Source organism: Mugil cephalus, chromosome 23 (genome assembly GCF_022458985.1).
Source record: "Mugil cephalus isolate CIBA_MC_2020 chromosome 23, CIBA_Mcephalus_1.1, whole genome shotgun sequence".
Lineage (NCBI taxonomy): Eukaryota > Metazoa > Chordata > Actinopteri > Mugiliformes > Mugilidae > Mugil > Mugil cephalus.
Genome location: NC_061792.1, coordinates 2,624,437 through 2,647,134, shown reverse-complemented (window position 1 = coordinate 2,647,134; position 22,698 = coordinate 2,624,437). Strand labels below are relative to the sequence as shown.

Here is a 22,698-nt window from a genome sequence, read left to right as displayed (position 1 = left end):
CATCTTCTGGTGCAGCTAACGGTATTACTGGAAATTCTATTAGTCTTTATTATAAGAAAAAAAGAAACAGTTTCTACATTTCTGTTTGTATGCGGTGTGAACACTTCTCGGAACAATACACATTCTTTTTTTCTTTCATTCTGAATGACCAATAAGAGATTTTCAATGACAGTTTTCATGTTTATAATGTTTAATATCAGAAATGATAAAACCAGTTTAGAAGCTACAAATATATCAGCACTTACTTGAAATAACTACCTTTCTCAGTAGGTATGGAAGGTCCGAACCTATTCAAGGATTCGACTCTTTTGGTTCGCCTCCCGTATATGCAGGTTTAGACTTCTGCATGAAATTGACGCAGAAGCTGTGGCGACTGCCCAAATCTGATGGGCTCACATGCGCAAATGGCAGTTTTGTCCCATGGTACTCTAAAAGGTGGTTTAAAAGAGCCGTCTCTTCAGGCTCCCACAGACCTAGAACATCTTAATCAAAGCTTTAAATGAACAACTGAACGGCAGAAAATGCATTAAAGAAATACAGGCCAAAGTCTTTACTTATGACACAAGACTTAAGTGCAGGTTGGCAATCAGAAATACCTGTTGCTCTGTGCGTACCTGGCCTGCACCACTGCGCTTGCTGTCTGCCCTCCTGTAACTCAAGTCTGTCCTCACGTATGATTGACCACATGAGGTGTCCACTTAAATAAATAGCATGGATCCACAGGAGCGGCTAAAGCTTCGGTTCTCCCCGATGGGAATCGGCTCTTCTACTTCCTTAGAGCCGACTCGTTGGAAAACAGCACCTCGCTGTTTAACAGCATGGCTTAGTAGGTTGAAGGCGATGCATTTGTATTGATGAAACAGAACTTGAGCAGAGACCAGCTTCCTTTTCTCTCCTCACTGCCACCTTAATGGATAAAGTTAAAACAGTGCCATTAAAACCACAATTAGCCGCGTAATGAAGTCGCAGCAAAACTGAAGAGCATGTGTTGTTGGGACATGATGGATGACTTCAGTTGAAGCAGGACTGTTTTTGTGTTAGCTAGTTTTAATGGAATCTTGGTGCTTATACACAGGAGACACGACTCTCCTGCCACATCTTTCCTCTACATTAATGCATATAGGAAAAGAAATGACACATGTATCATCCTTTAAAATACCCTCTAGTTTGTGAAGACGAGATGTACAGCTAATCTTCAACTTGACCACAAAAAAATGCGAAGGAAACGTCTACATTTGTGTTTTTCAGTTATTATCATAATGCCATTCTGAGTGTGAGTCATCGCTCGGCTGCCATCCAAAACCTGCCACAAGACGTGACCCCCTCAGATGCGGCAGTGTGGGTTGAAGCGTCCTGACAGCAGTGGCGTGTTTGTTTCGCAGCTGTACTGTCAGTCAGGGGAGGTTATGTATAACACCAGGCGCGCCCCGTATGTGGTCTTTAATGCTTCTTACTAACTGCGGGCCTCTGCCGTGCAAAACTGCCAGACTTTGATTATCTTCTCCTGAGCTTCCATCTCTCCAGTGATTGCTCTTAAACCCAGTTCAGCTCTGGGGAAAATTCATATCTGACATTCAGGAGGTTTGAACGTGGCTGTGGCAGCTGACCTTGCTGAGCTTATCCCAAACCATACCCCTCCCATCATTCTCTGCTCATAATTAATGTTCATCTGTAAGCCTTGTGTGTTAAATACTATTGGTAACATGACAGTGATAGTATTTAACTGTGTATGCTTTGCTTTTTTCCATAGCATGAGGAAAGAAGCTGCATTAAAATTATTGAAAAAGTATGGACGGATTATCAAACTTATTTCTGTAATAGAAAAAAAGAAAAGAAAAGAAATCTGTTTTTGTGGAACTAGACTAACAAGGTATTTGGTTGCTTCTGTTTTGGGGGCTTTTACGACCAGATAATGATCCCTCAGAGCTGGGCGCTGTGAAACAGAAAAGTGTGTTCATAGCACTATTAAATCACCCCAAATTTTATCCACATCTCGAGCTCAAGCTTGAGGAGATTTCCGATATGTGTGGAGCAACAAGGAAACCATCACCTGTTCATCCTGTTGAATCCGTTTCCATCAGTTCAATCGGTCAGAGTAATGGCCATGGACGTGAACAGGATTTAATTTTCTCGGAGTCTGACGAAAATTTGCACAACATTTCTATGGAGTATTGCCTCAGACAGTGAAATGCTTCTTTGCGTCTTGTGTCCATCAGAGTGTGAATGCAGCGCTAAGACAGCAGAGATCGATCCGAGCCCAGCCATGGAAGGTGGTTTGAGATGCATTTTTGCCAGGTGTCAAAAAGACATGAGTCGGTGCATGTGTGATTCCTCCTGCCAAGTGTGAGTGTCTGAAGCAGTCCATCTGTGGAAGGTTTGCTGGAATTATCATTGTTCTTCCTGTCACTAGTGATAAACGTGTACATTGTTCACAAGTTTCGCTTACATTCATTTTTTTGATTGCAGGGATCCATTTCTGTTTCACTGAGACTACTGACTGACGTTTGTGAGTGAGAGAGCAGTGCTAGTCATAGGTCAGATACTTATGCTGTCTGTCTAAGACACATTGAGTGTACATTTCGTATAATTTGTTTCACATGTTCTTGGGGGGGGAGGGGGATAGAGACTTCGGTAAATTGGGAAATACGTTGCTTAAATTTTTCAAAACGAATAGGGCAAAACTCAGCTGATGCAGGAGCACTCGTGTTGAGTATAGGAGATCTTTAATGCGACTCGGGAGGTATTGCGTTCACACTACCAACGGGCCTCAATCCAACTTGGGGGTGTTGGCACCTCGCAATGTGGATTGTTGCGTCAGCTCATAGATGATTTGCTTAACAAGATTGTTCAAATCATATCACAGTATATGAGGTGAATAAGATTATTCAAATACTCCATGATCTACAGACCTTGTCTGTGCAGAAATTTACTCCAAAGTTAAAAACCTTTGCATTTAGTTAAAATTATTATTTCAAATTAAAAATGTATTCTTTCTGTAACTCCCTCCACTGCAGCGGAACATCAACCAATGATATGCTAGGGAATTTGGGTCCTATTATTTACAGTGTTAACATGTCGTGAAAGGATTTCTAAATGGACAATGAAAACCACTTGCATTCTTTGCATGCTCACTGCATGCTTACTTGCAGCATGAAGCATAGGAATAGACTTTTCCCATTTCTAACGCGAGTGATATAATGGAATCAAACAAATGAACCGATGCCGATAGTTTGCATTCAAAGCCGAGGCGCTCAGCATTCTGTCAGGCCACCGTCTGTCCACATAACCGCCGTGCCATTTCACTCTCCATCGTTTATGCCACTCGTGCCACTCTACTGTCATCTGATGCTGCCACTTTTTAACATTAAATGGTGTACAATAACACGCTGTGGCATTTTGATAACGCTGATGGTATTTTCGGGACTTGGTAAAAAAAAAAAAAAAGATACATTTTAAATTTCAACTCAGATGTTCTGTAGAAGTCAGATCAGCAGCTGCAATGGAACTGCTCATATATGCCTCTGAAAAACATTTCTTTTGTGAGGACGAAATGTATTGTGTCTCAAAAATGCCAACATGCCAGTCTGTCCGAATACTAAAAGTTCTACTATTGGCCAGCTCTGAGGCATGTTCAGTCACTGCTTTACTTAAAAAAAATTAAAAAAAATAAAAAATAAATAAAAATCAATTAGCGAGGCTGCTCCTTATGCATCCGGACTCAGTTCTGTTTGAACCTTGTGGTTGTGTCCACTCAGTGCTTTATCATGACTGACCTATATTAAGCTCCCGGCACGTCACGGCAGCATTAATACAAATAGGGTAGGGATTAATGGTTTACACCCAGAGCAGGGAGAGCTGCTGACAGTGAAGGGCTTTCCGTGGGCTCAATGTGAGATCACAGCATCACTGACAGTATGGCACCAACCTTATCTGGAAAAAACAACAAGGGAAAAAACTCTCTGTTACCCCCAAAATGTATCAGGTACATTATGTTTTTAATCGCTTTATTTCAGTCATGAATTTTATTGTCTGAAATGAGGAACATTCTCATTTTAATTTAAAAAAAAAAAAAGAAGTACAGTATTGTTCCTTGCAGGAAAAACTGCGGACGAATGTCCCTGTGAGAGAAGCCCAAAATCTATAAATTTGCAGATGATGATGCTTTGTCAGCTTGTCTCTGGCTCTGATCTCATTAGTCGCTCTTTCATGGAGAATGCTTTTTTTTTTGTACATAGTCCACTTATATGTGCACTGTCCGTGTGATCCTTGTGACTCTCTACTTACATTTAAAATACTGTCAGTCTTTTTAAATCATGAACTCGAACTGATGGAGAAAATGGCCATCAGCGTACTGGTGCCAGCCCATCCATTGCTCTCTCTAACCTGGGAAGTAAACATGAACTTCCTGTTGCTTTTGTGGCTTCAGATTCATCAAAGTTCTTGCAAGTTCTATCATCCTTTTCAAGTGATGCCAGTTTGATATCACACACTAATTATTTACACGCTTATTTATCAAGGGGGCTTTTCAGATGTGCGAGAGCATCAGTACTGCCAAGTATCATTGCATTTTTATGTACTTCTTTATATATGTCTGAGTGGTATATTCACTGTGATAATATAATCTTTTATAAATAACTTCATATCTTTTTGTATCAAATTAACTATGATTATCACTAACTTAATGCAGTTTTAGAATGGTTATTTTTATTTTGATCAAGTGGAGAAATTTCCACTGTAACTTGTGCTCGTTCTACTTAGAAGAAATGTGACGAAAGGCTTTCACATTTCCCACTATCTGATGATCAGTCTAGAAATGGGATTTACAACTCTTTGAAGGAGGCTGGATCTTGTGGGTCCATTTGAAAGAGCCGTTCAAAAGACTGGCTCTTTCATATGTTTTTATTTTTTTTTTATTTTTAAGATGCCAAGCTGTTTTATCCTTGAAATAAGTACTCTCATAGGGTAAGATTTGGATCAGACTTTTGCAAAGGGCTCGCAACTGCGATTTGGTTCCCTTTGTTTGTTTTGAGGAGCCAGTCACTAGATTCAGTTTGTTCGTGAACTTTTCTATATGTTTTCTAATTCTATACCAGTGACTGCTCATTCCTAAATTTACTAAACCCATCCAGTTCCACACTGCAGGTATAAACTGAAAATATATATATTGTAGATATGTTTTTATATATAAAGTATTTTATTTTGTCATTCTAACCACTTGCCATCTGTTTTTGTTCATAGTAGTTAAAGCATGAAATGGTTCCTCTGTAGTGGTCTGAAACTATATACTGTATATGCAAGGCAAGATGACAGACAACAGAACAGTCTTGTACAATTCAACTGCAAAAAAGATAATTATAAAATCAAAGACATATACATCTTTTTATGCTTAGCTAATGTCAGGCTGGAACTAGCTTCTTTATTCTTTCCTTCTGAAAGCCTGGAGAGGTTAATAGTACATCCTACAGTTGGAGAGATTTTGTCAAACCTTAGTCACATACTACTACTAATACTATTCCTATTCTGTCCTATTTGCAGGGATATATTTACCAAATAAATGCGTGGTTCTGTTTTATTTCCATGATGTATCTCTAGGTAGCAGGCAGTTACGTATGCAGTCTATTTTGGGGGACATGATGCTTTGAAATGAAGCTTTGACTAATCTTCACACATCCCGGAGAGCGGCTGGTAGGCATGTTTCTCTCTTTAGCTCCTTTGTGGTGAAGGGAGAAAGAGAAATGAGAGAGACTAAAAGGGGGGAGAAGGGTAAAGGTGGAGTGGCGGGGGGAGATCAGCGCCAGGGCCTGTGGTCATCCTACAGGGTATATGAGACTGCCAGAGGCCTTGTAATCCTCCCCCACCCCTGCCCTATATCCCCTCTCTATCATCCTCTCCACCTCAGCATGACAAACCGGATCTGCTCTCTATCAAGGAGCCACAGGCTACCTCTCCTCTTTTTTTTATCCTTTCTTACCCAGTGGTCCTCATCCCATTTGTCATTTACACTGCCGCGGTCCTGGTCAGCTTGCAGGGACAGGCTGTCGCTGCCAGTCTTGGCCGCCGACTTCCTAGACCTGGCAAGGATGCGCCGGCAGTTCCCCCAGTGGCAACTGTTAGAAAGCCACTTAATGGGTTTAGGCGCATTTGCTAATTTGTCAACAAGTTTTGGATGTGGCACTTGCTGCCAGGCTGGTCGGGCTGGCACTCCACTTGAAGGGATGTCTGCTGTGAAACCAGTTTTGGAGCCACGGGTGAAAATCAAAGCCTAGTCGACTATTTGTGAGGGTTGGGGTATCCAGAAGTGAAGGAGGGCTATAGGACAAGGAGAACAGAATATATTTGCATATTTATTGTGATGAACAAATCTAATGGAACATTTTGTGCTTTTGAAGAACCTATAATTTGCAAGCATGTTTGCATTGTCTGTACCCATTAATACAACCGTCAGTTCACGTCAGTTTTTGCACTTCCTAAGGTTTCATCACATACTAGAACATTCTCAATTCTTCTTTTGTTTTACAGTTCCTGTATGTATTGTAGGCTTCCTTTCTTTCTCCAAAACAGTTGTCTCATCAAAGAATGGACTTGGGTCTTCTGAGGGTGTCCTATGGTGTCTGGCAACAGAATGTTGTTGGTTGGGGGCCTTTGGGTCCTATAGGTTGAGGGAGGAGGGCTTCTGTGCCCGTGTCAAGCTGCGTCCTACTGGTTGTCACCAAGGACTGTCATTGGGGGTTCGGTGGTCCAGTCTGGTCTAGGTGGGTGGTACATGTCTAAGTTCATCCACATGAATGCCAGCCGAACATTTAATTGTCACAATTGAATGGTCAGTGTTATTCACTTAACCAGTGACGGGTTTTTATTGTTGTGGCTGACTGGTGTAGTCCAACCAAAGGGTATTGGTTTACATTAAAATTAGGTTTGGGTCTTAGTGGGCTACTCCTGCATGGTTAATTTGGATAGATCTCCAACATTTGAGTCTTTAAGTGTGAAATGGATATTACAAACCATTATCAGCCGACATCGCCAGTTTAGGGACTCCTATTTCGGGTTCCATTGATGTACTGCTGCACCTGCCAAATGCATGGCCGGGTCCAATGGCCAAACAAGCAGAGCATTTCACCATATTTTACATTGATTGTGACAAGTGTCTGAGCAACTTATTCCTTCTTATCTTGTGAATGCATGAAAATGAGGACTGTTGAGTAGTTTTATCCTTTTGTTTTTGCCATGTCCCACTGCTGCTTTCTATGTTTAAAACATATTTTGTAAACCTCAGTTGAAAGTTTGAAAACCCAATACTGAAATTTTTGGTGCATTAATGAAGGTAGCAATTTTGCAGAGTTAGTCTCATTGTTTTTTCCTCATGAGCAATTTTGATTTAATGGATTTTATGATTCGTTGATTGATTTGCATGGATTTGCAAGAGTAAATTCAATAATTCATACTGCTGTTTCACAGACTAAATTGCATAAATTGTTTGGGAAATTGCAGCTTGTTCAGATGAATACACGAGAAAGTTAGATTGTCTCTGAGAACTGTGACCCTCTACCCTTTCTGTTGGATTTTGCCAAAGACCAAATTTTTTAAAATGCCTCATTCATGTTGTATTTTTTTCTTTTTATCCAACTTATCTGGCCATTTCTGTATTTACTTAGCCCAAATCCAACTGTGGTTTAATCCAACATTACATTGCTTAAAGGGCACACGTTTGCGAGATTTTAAACCTAGAGAAAACAGAAAAGTGGACTGATATATATGTTGAAACCTGACTCAGCACTGAATTGGGGCCAAACACTCTTCAGCAGTAAAATGGATTTTTTTTTCCTGTGTATTTTCATCTATTCAGGGTTTTTAAGCACGGGAGACCAGGCAGCCAAAGGCAACTATGGTCTGCTGGATCAAATTCAGGCTCTCAGGTGGATCAAAGAAAACATCCAGGCCTTCAAAGGAGACCCAAAGAGAGTGACCATTTTTGGTTCTGGTGCCGGAGCATCGTGCGTCAGCCTGCTCACCCTCTCGCATTACTCAGAAGGTATGTGTTCTCTGTGTGTGCAGAGCCGCAGCAAAATGTGCGTTCACCTAACGGTCTTTTAATCATTTTGTCATTTCTGCCATATATGTCCATCTGCGATCACGCTTTGATGTTGTGTGGGCTTCACATCACAGTCCAGTGGAAAGGGAAACTAGAGTCTGATCTGACTCGCATATTTAGTTATTTGTGTTCAACTTGCAAAGAAGAAATTCACAGTGGAAAGGCAAATCTCTGACAAATATACTGGAGGGACTGTTATGAATTAATAACAAGTTTTCAATGATAAAACCTTGTTATGGGTGTTTAACACTTTGAACCACTAGTCTCACCTACAAGCAAAGGCTCTTTCCTTGAATCGTTGTTACACACATAGTTGTTACACACTAGAGCAGGGGTGATCATTGCACATATGGGGTCAGGGGGGCCAGATACAGCCCAGTTTGATCTTGAGGGGGCCGTAACATAATAACACAATGACCTATAAATATGAAAATTACAAATGAGGAAAATGTTTCCTTGCATCTTAAAGAAAAATAAGTGCAGTTTCAGCACACTGATGCCATCTTCTAGTGCAGTTGAGAACACAATTGGCCTGAGGTTGTTTTGTTAGTAGTTTCTGCTGCTGTATATTCTTACCTATATATCTTATAAATTACATAAATATTTTGAATATATTGTATAACTTTGTATACCTTATACCATCTTAAACCACTTATTAGTAGACATGTTAGGATTAGATGCCAGTTTTAGTTGCAGTGAATTGAGTGGTCTCAATGTAGTTTTCCTGACCCAGATTGGACCCTCTGGCGGGACATTTTTGGCCAAAAGGCTGTATGTTTCACTCCTCCGCACTAGAATTAATACCTGGTGTCACATATCCCAGTAACGGTATGCTTGTTCTATAGCTTTTGGGAAAAAGAAAAGAAAAGTGAATAATTTTAGACTTCCTAAGTTATAACTATGACCAAAAACACAAATGCACACAGATGAGAAGCCAAAAGATAAAAAGATAACGCCACCTCAGAAGCAACACGAAGAAAGTACTGTAATGAAAAAAGAAAGCATTTCTGAAGTTTCTGTCTTTAATTATGTTGGACACTTCATTTTACAGTTCTGAATTATGCAGAGAGATCTGCTGGTCACAGAATGACATGCTAAATTATTTAGGCAGCATTTGCTATTCATACAGAGTGGTTTGTTGCATTTCACCAGATTACCTAGGGTCATATTTGGTTGAGAGGTGGAGAAAATAGTTTGACCCATCCCCCAACGGAAGCCTATGGTTGGTCTGAAGTCCTCATGCAGTTCTCAATTTCCTTACGTTTTGGGGGCAAAATTATAATTTTTTGTGTAGCAGGTTCAATTCCATTTGTTTGTCCTTACAGGCAGTTGGGAAGAGAGTTCATAAAACCACTTTTTAATTTTTTTAAAACTGCGCCATCTAATGTTATGTTAACCCTAATCTGAGCTGAGATACTTCATATCTGACTTATGGCAGTAACGGTAAACACTAATATGCTGCTAACCAGGCCTTCCGGGATGTCTGCTCTGTGCTTGAAATATACTTTTCAACTCGTCCCGGTTGAGTCACCAAAACTGAGTATAAATAGAACCCTCTGAAAAATACACACAACTCCGAGTGTTCTTGGGTTTTGTGGCCTACTTCCTGATTGGCAGTCAATGAGGCTGTTCTAACAATATTCCGGGATGTGGAAACAGCCTACGGTGCCGTTGATGCAAACAACGAATATAGTCTATGTTATGCTTTGTCATTCATTCATTAGGGACACAAAGATATAAAGTCAGTGTTCAGGATAATCCTTTTATTTGCCTTGCAGAAGGTTTACGTGGGAATGAAAGAGAGAGAGCTTGCTGGAATTCTCATTCTTTTGACTGAGATTCTCTCAGTGATATTTGTAGGGTGAATTATTTATCAGGTGGAATGCACTAGTCTGATGTATTGTATCTGAACCGGCCATAATCACTCCACAAAGAGGATTTCTTATATGGTGTATACACACATAGTCTAAATAAATCTTATTAAAAACTGAATTGAATTAATGCAGTTTTATGTACAGCAGCATGTATTTACTGCAATTCTCTTGAAGCTGCTACTGCTATCAGTTTCACTTCCTGTAATGTAAAATAGATGCATTTTAATATACTTCAACTTTGCTGTCTTTTTCATGTCTATTGACTCAAAGGAAAATTTCCATTTCATGTAAGAGTAATGGAAAAAGGCCCAAACTCCCCAGTAACACCAATCCCATGTCCATTCTCTGACGAGCCAGAACTGCTTTGGAGGTACAATGATGGTCATAATGTTATGCCAGATTGTTGTATGTTGTAGTCAGCTTTGACAATGGACCCATTGAATAGGTGTTGGTGCCAGCATCGAAGGAGCAGAAATAAACTGTTTCAGCATTTAAAAAATGGTTTGTTATCACTTATATGTTAATTTTATCCCAGACACATACATCTTCTCTAGATTGTTTGTCACACAGAATCCAAAATTAGTTTCATTTTAAAATCTATCGTCACATTTAAGAGACAGTTACATTTTTCAAACAGCTGCTGAAACATAAGACAAGAGCCTCAGTCAGTCACCAGGGGAAAATGGTAGTGCCAACATTATTTCCGGGCTTGATTGCTAATTAAATCATCGGCCTTACTACATTAAATATCTTAACTTGTCATTAAAATGGAATTTGTCATATAGTGTGTGTACACTTTCAGTTTGTGTTGGTGTGCTTCACTAATACTAGCTCTGTTTTCAGATCTGTTCCAGAAAGCCATCATACAGAGTGGCACCGCGCTGTCCAGCTGGGCGGTCAACTACCAACCTGCCAAGTACACGCGAGCCCTTGCCGAGAAAGTGGGCTGCAACATGCTGGACACCATCGATCTTGTGGAGTGTCTGCAGAAGAAGAACTACAAGGAGCTGATTGAGCAGTACATCACGCCTGCAAAGTACCACATCGCCTTCGGGCCTGTGATCGATGGCGATGTGATCCCGGACGACCCTCAGATCCTCATGGAGCAAGGGGAGTTCCTGAACTATGACATCATGCTGGGAGTCAATCAAGGCGAGGGGTTTAAGTTTGTGGACGGCATTGTGGACAGTGAGGACGGCGTGTCTGCCAATGATTTTGACTTTGCCGTGTCAGACTTTGTAGACCACCTCTATGGCTACCCGGAAGGCAAGGACACGTTACGCGAGACCATCAAGTTCATGTACACCGATTGGGCCGACAAGGAGAACCCAGAGACCCGACGCAAGACGCTGGTGGCTCTGTTCACTGACCATCAGTGGGTGGCGCCAGCTGTGGCTACAGCTGACCTACACGCTCAGTATGGCTCACCCACCTATTTCTATGCGTTCTATCACCACTGTCAGAGCGACATGAAGCCCAGCTGGGCTGACTCGGCCCATGGTGATGAAGTACCGTATGTATTTGGAATCCCTATGATTGGCCCCACAGATCTCTTCAATTGCAATTTCTCCAAAAATGACGTGATGTTGAGCGCTGTAGTCATGACCTACTGGACTAACTTCGCTAAAACAGGGTAAGTGCTCTTTGCCTTGGTACTTAACTTTGTATTGAACTCTTCATATATATATCCATAAAATCATGGAGGAAATAAATTACCATAAAATTAAACTATCACAGTAAATAAAAGACAAAGGGCAAAACCATACTGTATTATTTCACAGGCAAAAGTATCAACAATATAAAGAAACAAATTTGAAAACTGGAAATAGAATGAAAAGAAAGAAAATTTAAATACTGTTTTATATGTTTCGTATTATTTGTTAGTGATGCCATATTCTAACAAAACTTTCTGCATCTATTTTTTAAATTGTTTTATTCATACAATGATCAAGTTGCACATATTGGAGAATTAGCACCACCACCACAGCTTTTTGTCTTGATAAAGTTGACATTTGAAGGGAAAATTGAGAGATTCTTATTCATAATTCGAGGTGGTATCACCAGCATCGAATCACAGTGGAGGATGAAAATGTTCAGTCCCATGCATATCATAATTCTGTCTTTTATCTGCCCAAGTGGCTCTCCATTAAGTATCACTCAGAGCCATTGCAATCGCGAGTGACACATCACAATGCTACTGACAGGTCACTATGCTACTGACTCCACACTAGCAACTTTGTGCTTGTAGTTAGGCCACCAAAAGCATGACGGGAACTACAAGGCCACATTATAACTAGCTAGCAGGCAAACTTAGATGTCTATATTGTTGAGAACATAGCTCACACACATCAATTCCAGAACGTACTTTTTTTTCTACATGTACAGTACATTGAAACCATCTCTATTCAGGGAATAAAACTGTTAAGCCTGTACAAAACAAAAAATAACAAAAAAACAAAAAAACAATGGAACTGCCTTGGGATGTTTGTTTTAGATTTTTTGCCATTAAATTTGTCTTTAATACATACAGCAACTAAGTACCTGATACTCTAGAAATATTCTAGGTGGCGTGTCAACAGAACTGTTTGCTGTGATTAGAATTTTTATGATTAGCTTGTGAGTCAAAGAGATCAAATGGAGGTTAATAAAACAAGTCAAATCCCCCCATGGGCCTGCAGCAAGGTTGGATTTGATGAAAGGATTAGCCTGCTGTTTATGTTTGGATCACGTTTTTGGTTCATACACCTTGCGATTAGGTATCGGGGTGTTTGCAGCCCAGTCATACCGAAATTTCGCTTAAAGGTGAATAAATAAAGTCTTGATCGGCTTCATAGGCTGTGACCTTCATTCACCCATCGTTCTATTTGGCTCCCATCCAGTCGGTGCCTGATCAGTGTGAGATTGGCTGCCTTTGAGGCATTTTAGGAATAGCCTTTTTATTTCTCTTGCTGCATTTTTCAGCAAGCTTACAATAAATCGCTGACAGAGAGCAAATTTGTAGCTGGGAACGTGGCTGTTTCTGATCAAGTCTCCCCAACTCATTGTAAAGTCTCTCCATGAATCACAATGGATTGAGGTTGTGAAGCTTTTGTCCGCCCAAAAGCATTGGACGACTAAGATGTACGCACAACTCGGTCGATTGTTGTGGTAATGTATGGACTTGACGTGGGTATGTTGCAGTTATTATTCATTGATGCAGTGCCAAGTGGAAAAATAATATGGAATTTTAAAATCTAATCCACAAACAGGTCAGAAGAGACTACGGAAATATACTGAATACAGATATTCCTAAGGATTTCTGAAATACCTTGGGTGGTTAGTTCAAGCTGAAAAGTTAATTGACCCTGACGCTCATCAAATGGATACACCATAGACTTGCCTAACCCATTTTTAAACTTTGTCCCTGCACCCTTAAAAATATTATTCATAATTGTTTTTCTTTACAGGTTAATCTATACTATATACAGGAAGGATGAATGATAAGTTGCAATAATATGGATAGAAAAGATGGACTCCTCATGATGATTCAATTTCCTCTTTTCAGTGTCCCCAACTGAGCATTAATATTGATGTGATAAACTTAAGGAACAACAGACTTACCTTGACATTTGTTTCGGCTAATAATAATTTGGAATTTTACATCTTGGTAATCTTAGGAAGCGTTCAGTTTTACACTGGCCTATGATTCGTGTTTATCAGATAGCAGCTATCAATTTTATTTGCAGTCACCATAAAGTGTTGACAGATTTATATCTAGAATCTCACAAAGTGGGAGACAGGCGCTGTCCCGGGATTGGTTGATTTCAGTTTTCACAGCCTTCCTGCGCGCAGCTTTCTATGTGGTTAAAAAGAGTCACTATGCGAGAGGTTAGTCTCGAGTGAGAATAGTTGAGGCCAGGATGAGAAGTTACTAAATTTGCTGTAAGAAGGGAAAAAAGTCCCTAAAATCAAAGGAATAAAGACACTCCTGTACTAAAGATTAAACCTCAGTACATGTCAGCCTCTGCTTACCATTTTCTCTCTATGTTGAAAAGCGGAATATTCTTTATTTTCACCATGTGACCAATAACATGTAAGGACATACTAGGATCATACAATTTTGTGAAAGAAGGAAGGCGGCAGATGCTCCAAAGACAGTGACTGAAGTGGTGCATCTGGCATTTCTGAATGCCAATCTGCACTAAAGATTTTTATCTCAAGTGTTATAATCATGAGGAATTTTTGTAATTTATTTGTTTGCCGTGTATTTATTGTTCATTTATTAAAACGTTAAACCATAGTAACTGTACTTTTTGTAAAAAAAAATGCATAAAAATAACCCTTTTATGAACCTTACCAGCACACAAGTCATTCCTAATAACTAAATTAGGTTAAAATAGAAGCAAAACCATTTGAGAGCCATAAGAGCCGACTCTTCTAAGGGAGCCGAGCCAAAAGAGCCGGATCTTTGAAAAGAGCCAGACCTCCCATCCAAATTTAATCTTCGTAATTAGTTTAAGGTTTTAATCACTTATCAATAATAGATGTGTGCTATCAACATTAATTTTCTCTTATTGTAAATGTAATACATTTGTGTTTTTTGAATTATTGATCAACAACAATTATTGAACAAAATATGGAAAAAACAGGCACTGAAAATTTGAATATTTCTGTTGAAAGTAGTCGCTTTGTTCATAGACATTCAAAGCTGTTCAGTCATTATACAGCGCAAGCGACATTAACTCCGAATACACTGCAGCTATTCCAAGTACATAAAAGCATCTGTTGAATCGCTCTGGTGACACACTGCGACTGGGAATTTTAAGTAGTTTCATACACCTGCCAGACTGAGAGGGGTGCAGATTTAGCAATTCAACCTGTGGCAAGGATGGCTGTTATTATCAACAGAGTGCATGCTTGATGGGAGTGTATGCAAGCAAAACGTGCATTTTTCAGTTCACTGAGCATTGATGGCCTCGAGCATTGTCTTTTCATTTTTTATTTTTTTTGTCCTTCAGCTGTTTCTGTGGCATATTGTTCCAGCATATGTTGGTTGGTTTGGATGAAACGGTCCTGAAATGAAACCCTACTACATGTTAGGGATGCCTTATGTTCCGTCTGGTTCCATATGTGGACACCAGTTGGAGGGCAGACTTAGCAGTATCACCGAGTCCGAATGTTTTAACATGAGGACCAGTTAGACATTAGCACAGGTGGAGCATACCCTTTACAACTACTCTCTCTCTGGTATCTATGTTACCTAAATACACTATTGTATGATGGATTAAGCATTTACTCTGTAAATGTAGTCATGAGAATCAGGGATGAAGGGGTCACGTTTTTATTATTTCTGGTATGTTTGTATGATGTATGACATTAAATGCAACAACCAGGCATGACATTATGGCCATCTTCTTAATGTTGTATAGGTCTTCCTCAGTACTTTAAGATATAAACCTTAGTCAATCAATTTTTAAGTGTCGTCACGAAAACCATAATGAAACCAGCTCTCATGAGGACCGCCCATGCAAAAGGAAGAAAAAGACCTACCTCTGTTGCAGTTCATTAGAGTTACCCAGCTCAGAAACCGCAGATTGGAGCCCTCCTTAGTGCCTAAAAGACTTCTAGTAGTTGCAGAGACATCTTAACATTTTCGAGGTATACTGCACAATCAGTCTTTTGGGCAAAGAAACACAAGGGATATGTATTGCACCAGTGGAAGTATGAACTTTTTAAAAGTGAAATTCCACCCACGTTGTCTTTGTGAGAAGATGAGCGGATGGTTTGCAAATGTGTGGCTCCCACTGGGAAGAATGGAAGAAGAGGGGATGTGGTGTTGTGAAGGTGCTTCTCGTGTGACGCTGTTGGTGATTCGATTCAAAATTCAAGGCTCACTTAACTACCACAGCTCTCTGGCTACGGCAGCACTCTTTAACAACATGGCTTCCCATCTGGTTTCCACTTAGTGGGAACATCATTGGTTTTTCAACAGGACAATGACCCCAAACACACCTCCAGGCTGTGTAAGAGCTATTAAACCAAGAAGGAGAGTGGTGGACTGCTGGGTCAGATGACCTGCCCTCCACAAGTACCTGACCTAAAACAAAACTAAGGTGGTTTAATATGAGTTGGACTGCACACTGAAGACAAAGCAGTCAACAAGTACTCAGTACTTCTGGGTACTCCTTTAAGACAGTTAAAAAATCATTCCAGGTGACTACCTCATGAAGCTGATTGAGAGAATGCCAAGAGTGTGCAAAGATGTCATGAAAGCAAAAGATGGCTACCTATGATTTATTTTTATTTTTATTAATATATAATATAATATACATTTTTTAACACCTTTTATGGAATGGGAGTAATATTAAAGTACATTAAGTTCGAGTCATTGATTTCCTTGCACAGAGTTGCAGACTTATAGCTCAAAGCCAACAACAAATCCAATGAAATAATTTCAGAGTAGGCAAAATAAAAAAAGAAAAGTCTTACAAGGAGGCTCAAGCAAATGGAATGTGTGTGAATGTCTGTTGTTGTGTTTGCAGATTTATTTCCCTCTCCTCCCTTCCTTTGCGCTGCAAAATTGGCAGAACAACCTTCCAAAAACTGCGATTACTTTGTTTCAGAACTCTTGGGTCAGCTTTTTCTCCCAAAAGACCTCTACTGCTTGGACGAGCTCCCGTCTTATGCCTGGTTAAGATCCCTTCCAACTAACAACACCAGCCAAATTGACTCTGTAGAGTTCAGGAGTCGACGCTATGAAACTGCAGGAGTCTTTACTCAGCTGATTTCTTTGATTTGACGCGGGATGCAGCTGCTCTCTGAATGATTATCCCAAAAAAGAACCAATGGATCACATTGTTCCCAGATACATGGCTCGCCAGAACTCCAACCTGACATGCAAACCCTTTCAAAGCTTCTACGTTGGCTTCCTATGAAACGCTGTCAATACTAGATGCGCAGTTTAAAAGACTAAAAATAATTCTACATTTAATGACTGTACTTATAACCTCTTCACTTGTGTGATAAGTGTGGTAGCAGTTAATCAAATTGATGGAAATTTGGGAAAGGACTGTAATCACAAAAGAGAAAAACAATGCCGGTGCTATCTAATAATTATGAATTAGTGTCACATAATTACAAGATAGGTTTTCTCCTAATTACAAAGGAGGTTTTGACTAAATATTCACAGCTACATTTAATTGTTGAGTGTGATGAAGTGCACAGTTCAAAAGAGAGAAATGTGACCAGTTTAGTTAGCTTACACACAACTGGCACTATGAGCCGTTACATCCGGATTAAGTGATGCCTTTTTTTTGCTTTGCATTACTAGGAGACACATTGTATCTATTTTCACATTATTATATGAAGAGTCATTTAAAAATGAATGCTTCTGTCTGAAACTGTGAAATTGTCTAACTCTGATAGTGTGCACCATTGTTTGAGACAAGACAGTTTGTTTTCAATATGGAAAATATGCCACACTATCTGTTATTATCTCTTGTTCACAGTGTTCATAGTGCATTATGTAATATACATAATTTATTTGCATATATATCTTCTGTGATGGATATCAGAATGGCAATATTGTCCAGTGTCATTAAACATTCCCAAAAAGGATGTAAATGGAGATGACAGCTTTGAAACCTTTTCTCAAAATGTTACGTGATATATTTTTTTTCTTTTTCTACAGCATGCTTTTAGTTTCACTGTCTTCCATAATCCTGTGTATTTAACAATGGAAGTAGCGAAACTGAAAAAAAAAAATAGCCCTTTAATGACCTTAAGTGCCTCAGCAGGTTCCGTAAACTTCCAATACAAAAATGAAAGTGGGGATGTGTAGAAGAATTGCATCAAATATCTGTGATTGCTGTGTTCGAGACGTTTTATATAACAGAACAGATTAAAAAAGTAATAAGGAAACTGAGAGACCTTTCTGATAAACATCCACAGATGGATTTTAGTGCAGTCCTCTCGCAAGGCTCAGAGATCAGATGGCCGTGTTACTTCATGGTATATGAGTTGTTGCCAAGAACTCTTGAAACTTGAAACATATTTGAATAGTACACATGTGGGTACAGACGTCCGCATACATCCGTATCTGAATGTCTTGGTAATCACACAGGATATTTTCAGTCGTACACATATGAAAGCACCCACATTAGTGTTCTTTGGTACCGCCCACTCCCAAGATTTATTGCACGACTCAAGATAAGTCCTTCCCATTGAGCACTGAGATATATAACTCCACACACCGATCAAACCCACACTCAGACATGCAGACTCATACACAAACACTTGAGTGTGTCAGCTCCAAGGTTGCTGTCTTCCCCCTCCAAAGTTAATGAAAATGCTACCACAAAGTCACTACAGAGGTGTAGTGGTTTCCCAAACTACAAGTAGCATACAGGGGTACACTGAATATTAAGAAAGTGTGAACCTGGAAATGTGTTATTGGTGTTTAAAGGACAAGGAACAATTTGTCAGCTCATGCATTCAAATCCTGGGTCACCTCGAAACACATTAGCTTTGAGCAGTCAGAGCAAAGGAGCAGATGAAAGGCTTTGACGTTTTTGAGTAATGACTCATCTGGAAGTGTCACAAATTAGCACTAAGTGAACTTAATGGACAGTTACATTGTTGAATTGTATTATCACGCTGCCCTAAAATGATTTGAAGAAAAAGGCAATTTACAGTGTCACATAAAGAAAAAACTACTTCTTAATGTTAGCATTAGGGTTTAAATGATGACGAATTGGAATGCAATATTTTATATGCTTCCTGTTATTTTGTTACAACTTTTTCTTCTCTGTCTTGTATTTTCTTCTGGCAGGGATCCAAACCAGCCAGTTCCACAGGACACAAAATTCATCCACACAAAGCCTAACCGGTTTGAGGAGGTAGCTTGGACCAAGTACAACCCCAAGGACCAGCTCTACCTTCACATTGGCCTCAAACCTCGAGTCCGAGACCACTACCGGGCTACCAAGGTGGCATTCTGGCTGGAACTAGTTCCACATCTTCACAATATAAATGAGTTTTTTCAATATGTGTCCACCACCACCAAGATACCACCGCAGGACACCACCCCATACCCTTACACCAAACGATTCCCAGGTAAAAACAGCTGGCCGTCCACCACACGTCACCCAGGGGTCCCGCCTGTCAACACCAAGCAGACCACTGACCAGCGTAAGAGCGGAGACTTAACCGACGAGTCATCTGTAGTGATTGAGACCAAGAGGGACTACTCCACGGAGCTCAGCGTCACCATTGCCGTAGGAGCATCGCTGCTCTTCCTGAACATCCTCGCCTTTGCTGCCTTATACTACAAAAAGGACAAGCGGCGGCATGAGTCGAACCGACGCGTCCCCACCCCGCAGCGCAACTCCGCCCAAGCCAACGCACCGTCCACCGCCAACGACGTGGCCCACCTTCAGAGCGAGGAGCTGATGTCGCTACAGATGAAGCAGCAGCAGCTGGAGCACGAGCACCACCACGAGTGCGAGGCACTGCAGACGCACGACACTCTGCGGCTCACTTGCCCTCCCGACTACACTCTTACCTTACGCCGGTCACCTGATGACATACCCCTGATGACGCCCAGCACAATCACCATGATCCCCAACTCACTGGCTGGCATGCAGCCTCTGCACAACTTCAATACTTTTGGTGGTAGCCAGAACAGTACCAACTTGCCCCACGGCCACTCCACAACCCGGGTATAGCTTACTTGGGACAGGATGGCTCCAGATCCCCCCTGGTTCTGCCACTACCCAGACAAAGGCAAATATAAGCGATTAACTGTGTGAAGCACAGACTCCAGAGTCTCAGCAGATGTTATTTTGCTACCATGCCTTCTTGAAAAGTATATTCAGTATAAATTGATCATAAACTCTCATAAAAGTGAATGTTACTATAGTAATAACTCTTTTTGGAACAAGCTTTGTGGAAGGATTTCAAGGAGATTTACCAAAAGAAAAGGCAACCAGTCAATGACTGTTAGTATTGTTACAAAGTGAACCATTTCTGTGTTGGACAAAGAAGTCTTTGCGGAGGCTTTTGTGTCTAAATACACAATAGGAAGATATTTAACAGTTGTTGAAAAGCAACAAAGGAAGTCCATTTTTTCATGATGATCCTTCATTCATCCGAAACCTGACTTGGGCACAGAATTCTACACCCCAGCCTGAAATGTATTTATGACAACTTTATAAAAAAAAAGTATATAAATGTGCGTGAAAATTAAACAAGTTTTAAAAAAAGAAGAAAAAATTACACTAAAAGAGCTCCTTCTATTACTGTTTGTTTTTTTTCGCTGAGATTTTTTCGTTCAGCGCGTGCTTTCTGTTAAGGTGTGTGTAAATATATCCGAACATTCTTCATTCTTTTTGCCGATTACAAACCCGCATTTCATTCGTTTTCCCAGAAAGACCAAAATGCAAATGCGACCCCGTCCTGGGAGAGTCGCGCACTGTCCATCCGCAGGCCATCACGTCACTGTCTCGTGCATTGCTTTGTGTCCACTCTTTAGACACTGCATGTCCAGGAAGAGCTTTACTCTGCATTTTCAGACACGTCTCCTGTCTGAGAATGAGGACTATCTGGATCCCATCAGCTGCTGTCATCCTGTTATGCTTCCAATAGTTTTTTTTTGTGGGCTTTTTCTGTCTTGCGATCTCAGCACTGCCTGAGCTTACAATGTGACCAGCAATGTATTATTTAGAAATAAAAAAAAAAGGCAGTGCTTTTTTTTGTATTAATATTAGTTGGATATGTTTGTAAAGAAATATATGTTAGATATTTCAAATTGTCATATGCTAGCAATATGTAAAGTATTGTGCCAGGCTTGTGATATTTTGGGTTACAAAAGCAAGTGAATGAGTGTAAATATTAATGATATTAATTATTATAAAATTACAACACAAGTAACCATTAACTCTTTTTCGTTTTGCATCCTATTACAAAAAGAAAAAAAAATGGAAGTACATCTAGAAGATTTTAAGCTACATTTGTAAATTCTATAAAATATATATTCTTGCCATTTGGTCCCTAAACCAGTCAAGATAACAAGGGTTTTAATGTAGAATTTTAAAGTCCTTAGTTTGTCTTATTTGTTTGCGGTTTTGCCTTAAGTGATAATAGACATATTTCTGGCTGGACACCTGTATAAACTTTTTCTGCAACATTTTTTAATAAAATACCACAGTATTTTCTAAAAAAAAAAAAAAGAAAAGAAAAAAAAGAAAAAAGAAACGTGAGAGGTTTAATTGGCGTGTTGTGTGTACAAATGTGATTTATTGTCAGTGCATATCACTTTGGTAATACAGTTAATAGAATGATCCATTTAAAATGTCAGTTTTTATTATGGTTTCCCACTCGACACTCTACCGCTGTCGGTTGTCTTTTTAATTGACAGAATGGAATGTTTTCAAATTCTTACTAGTCAGTTCTCTTTTATCATTCTTTAGATCACTGTCAAATTGGGTTTCACGTGACACACCTTCCAGTGATCAGCTCTCTCCTTATGGGTTGGATTGTAACGTAAATCTAAACTAAAATGGAATACAGACATGTAGAGGTATTGAGCGATAATAACGAATTTAAAAAGTTTCTGGAGATCTCGAGTAAACAAAGCTTTGTTTTCCCGAAATAGGAAGATAAATAACTTGTTATCTTGAGAAAACAGAGCTCATTTTCCCAAGATAACGAGATAAATAACTAATGGGAAAACAGAGGAAATAATATGCCATAGTGCATGGCTGCTTAGTGCTTCCATACTTGAGAACCAAAATTTACAAAGCCTTTATTAAAACTGGCTAATGCATTGTGAAAGTTAAAATGCACATATGTGTTATGACACACTGCCTTCATCAGGGTGACAAATCAATTGTGAGGACACAGGTGAAACCTGGAAACACCAGGAAGTGACATCATGAGCATAGGAATAAACCCGAATGAGTGGGGAATAAAACAAAACAATGTCATCTCTGAGAAGTAGGGACCACTTCATTGGCCATCCTTTAGTGTTTTGGGGCTGGTCTCACGCATCAACCTGTAAATGACATGTGTAGTGTTACAATTGATGAAGATGGCTGCCTGTGGGTCTGAGGTACCAGCTAGGCTTGGTTACAGGAGCCAAGTCACTGTGTACCAATTCATCCTTGAGGGTGGTTATAAGGCTGGGAGCTCTGAAAACACTTCACCTTTTCATATACTTTCCACCAGAATTACATACAGAACATAATTGTATTTTTATTATTATAGATCCAACCATGCCTCCTTATTACCATGTACTCTGAATTGCAGTGCTAGTCGGTGTGTAGAAACGAGGAGCACACTGCAGCTAATAAATGTTTTAAGATAGAAACACACTGGGATTCCTTTTTAACATGTGATCCCTTAGATTATGCCATCCTAAACCCATAATTATCTCACATTACTGCTAAGGACTATAATTTCAGGATAACCCATAATCGAGTAATTACATATAAATGGACCAGCAGTTAAATAAGAAACTACCAGGTTCAACCAGCCCATAAAAAGAAACCGCACCATGTTATGTATGCACTTGGTTTCTGATCTGAAGAAAAAGCAATATAACCCGCCGTCTCCTCTAGATGTTAGTCTGCTTACGATTTAATGGTTGCTGAATGGCCTCCGATACTCCGAGCTTCACTTACAGTACCTTAACACAGATGTCACAGTAGAAGTAACGGCTATTAATGGTTCGAAATGGTATCGCTACTGGAGATGGAG

General features: G+C 39.9%; 1 protein-coding gene across 2 annotated transcripts in view; it reads left to right on the top strand.

The window, feature by feature from the left end:
• The window catches only part of nlgn4xa (neuroligin 4 X-linked a), an 87,771-nt gene extending 66,490 nt beyond the window's left edge, over positions 1-21,281 (top strand). For both annotated transcript variants that reach the window (XM_047577025.1, XM_047577024.1), the window contains 3 exons: positions 7,844-8,029; positions 10,807-11,596; positions 18,773-21,281. In XM_047577025.1, coding sequence (XP_047432981.1) covers positions 7,844-8,029; positions 10,807-11,596; positions 18,773-19,667 — 1,871 coding nt within the window. In that variant the 3' untranslated portion in view covers positions 19,668-21,281. The remainder of the gene's footprint in view (positions 1-7,843; positions 8,030-10,806; positions 11,597-18,772) is intronic.
• The last annotated feature ends 1,417 nt before the right edge of the window (positions 21,282-22,698 follow it).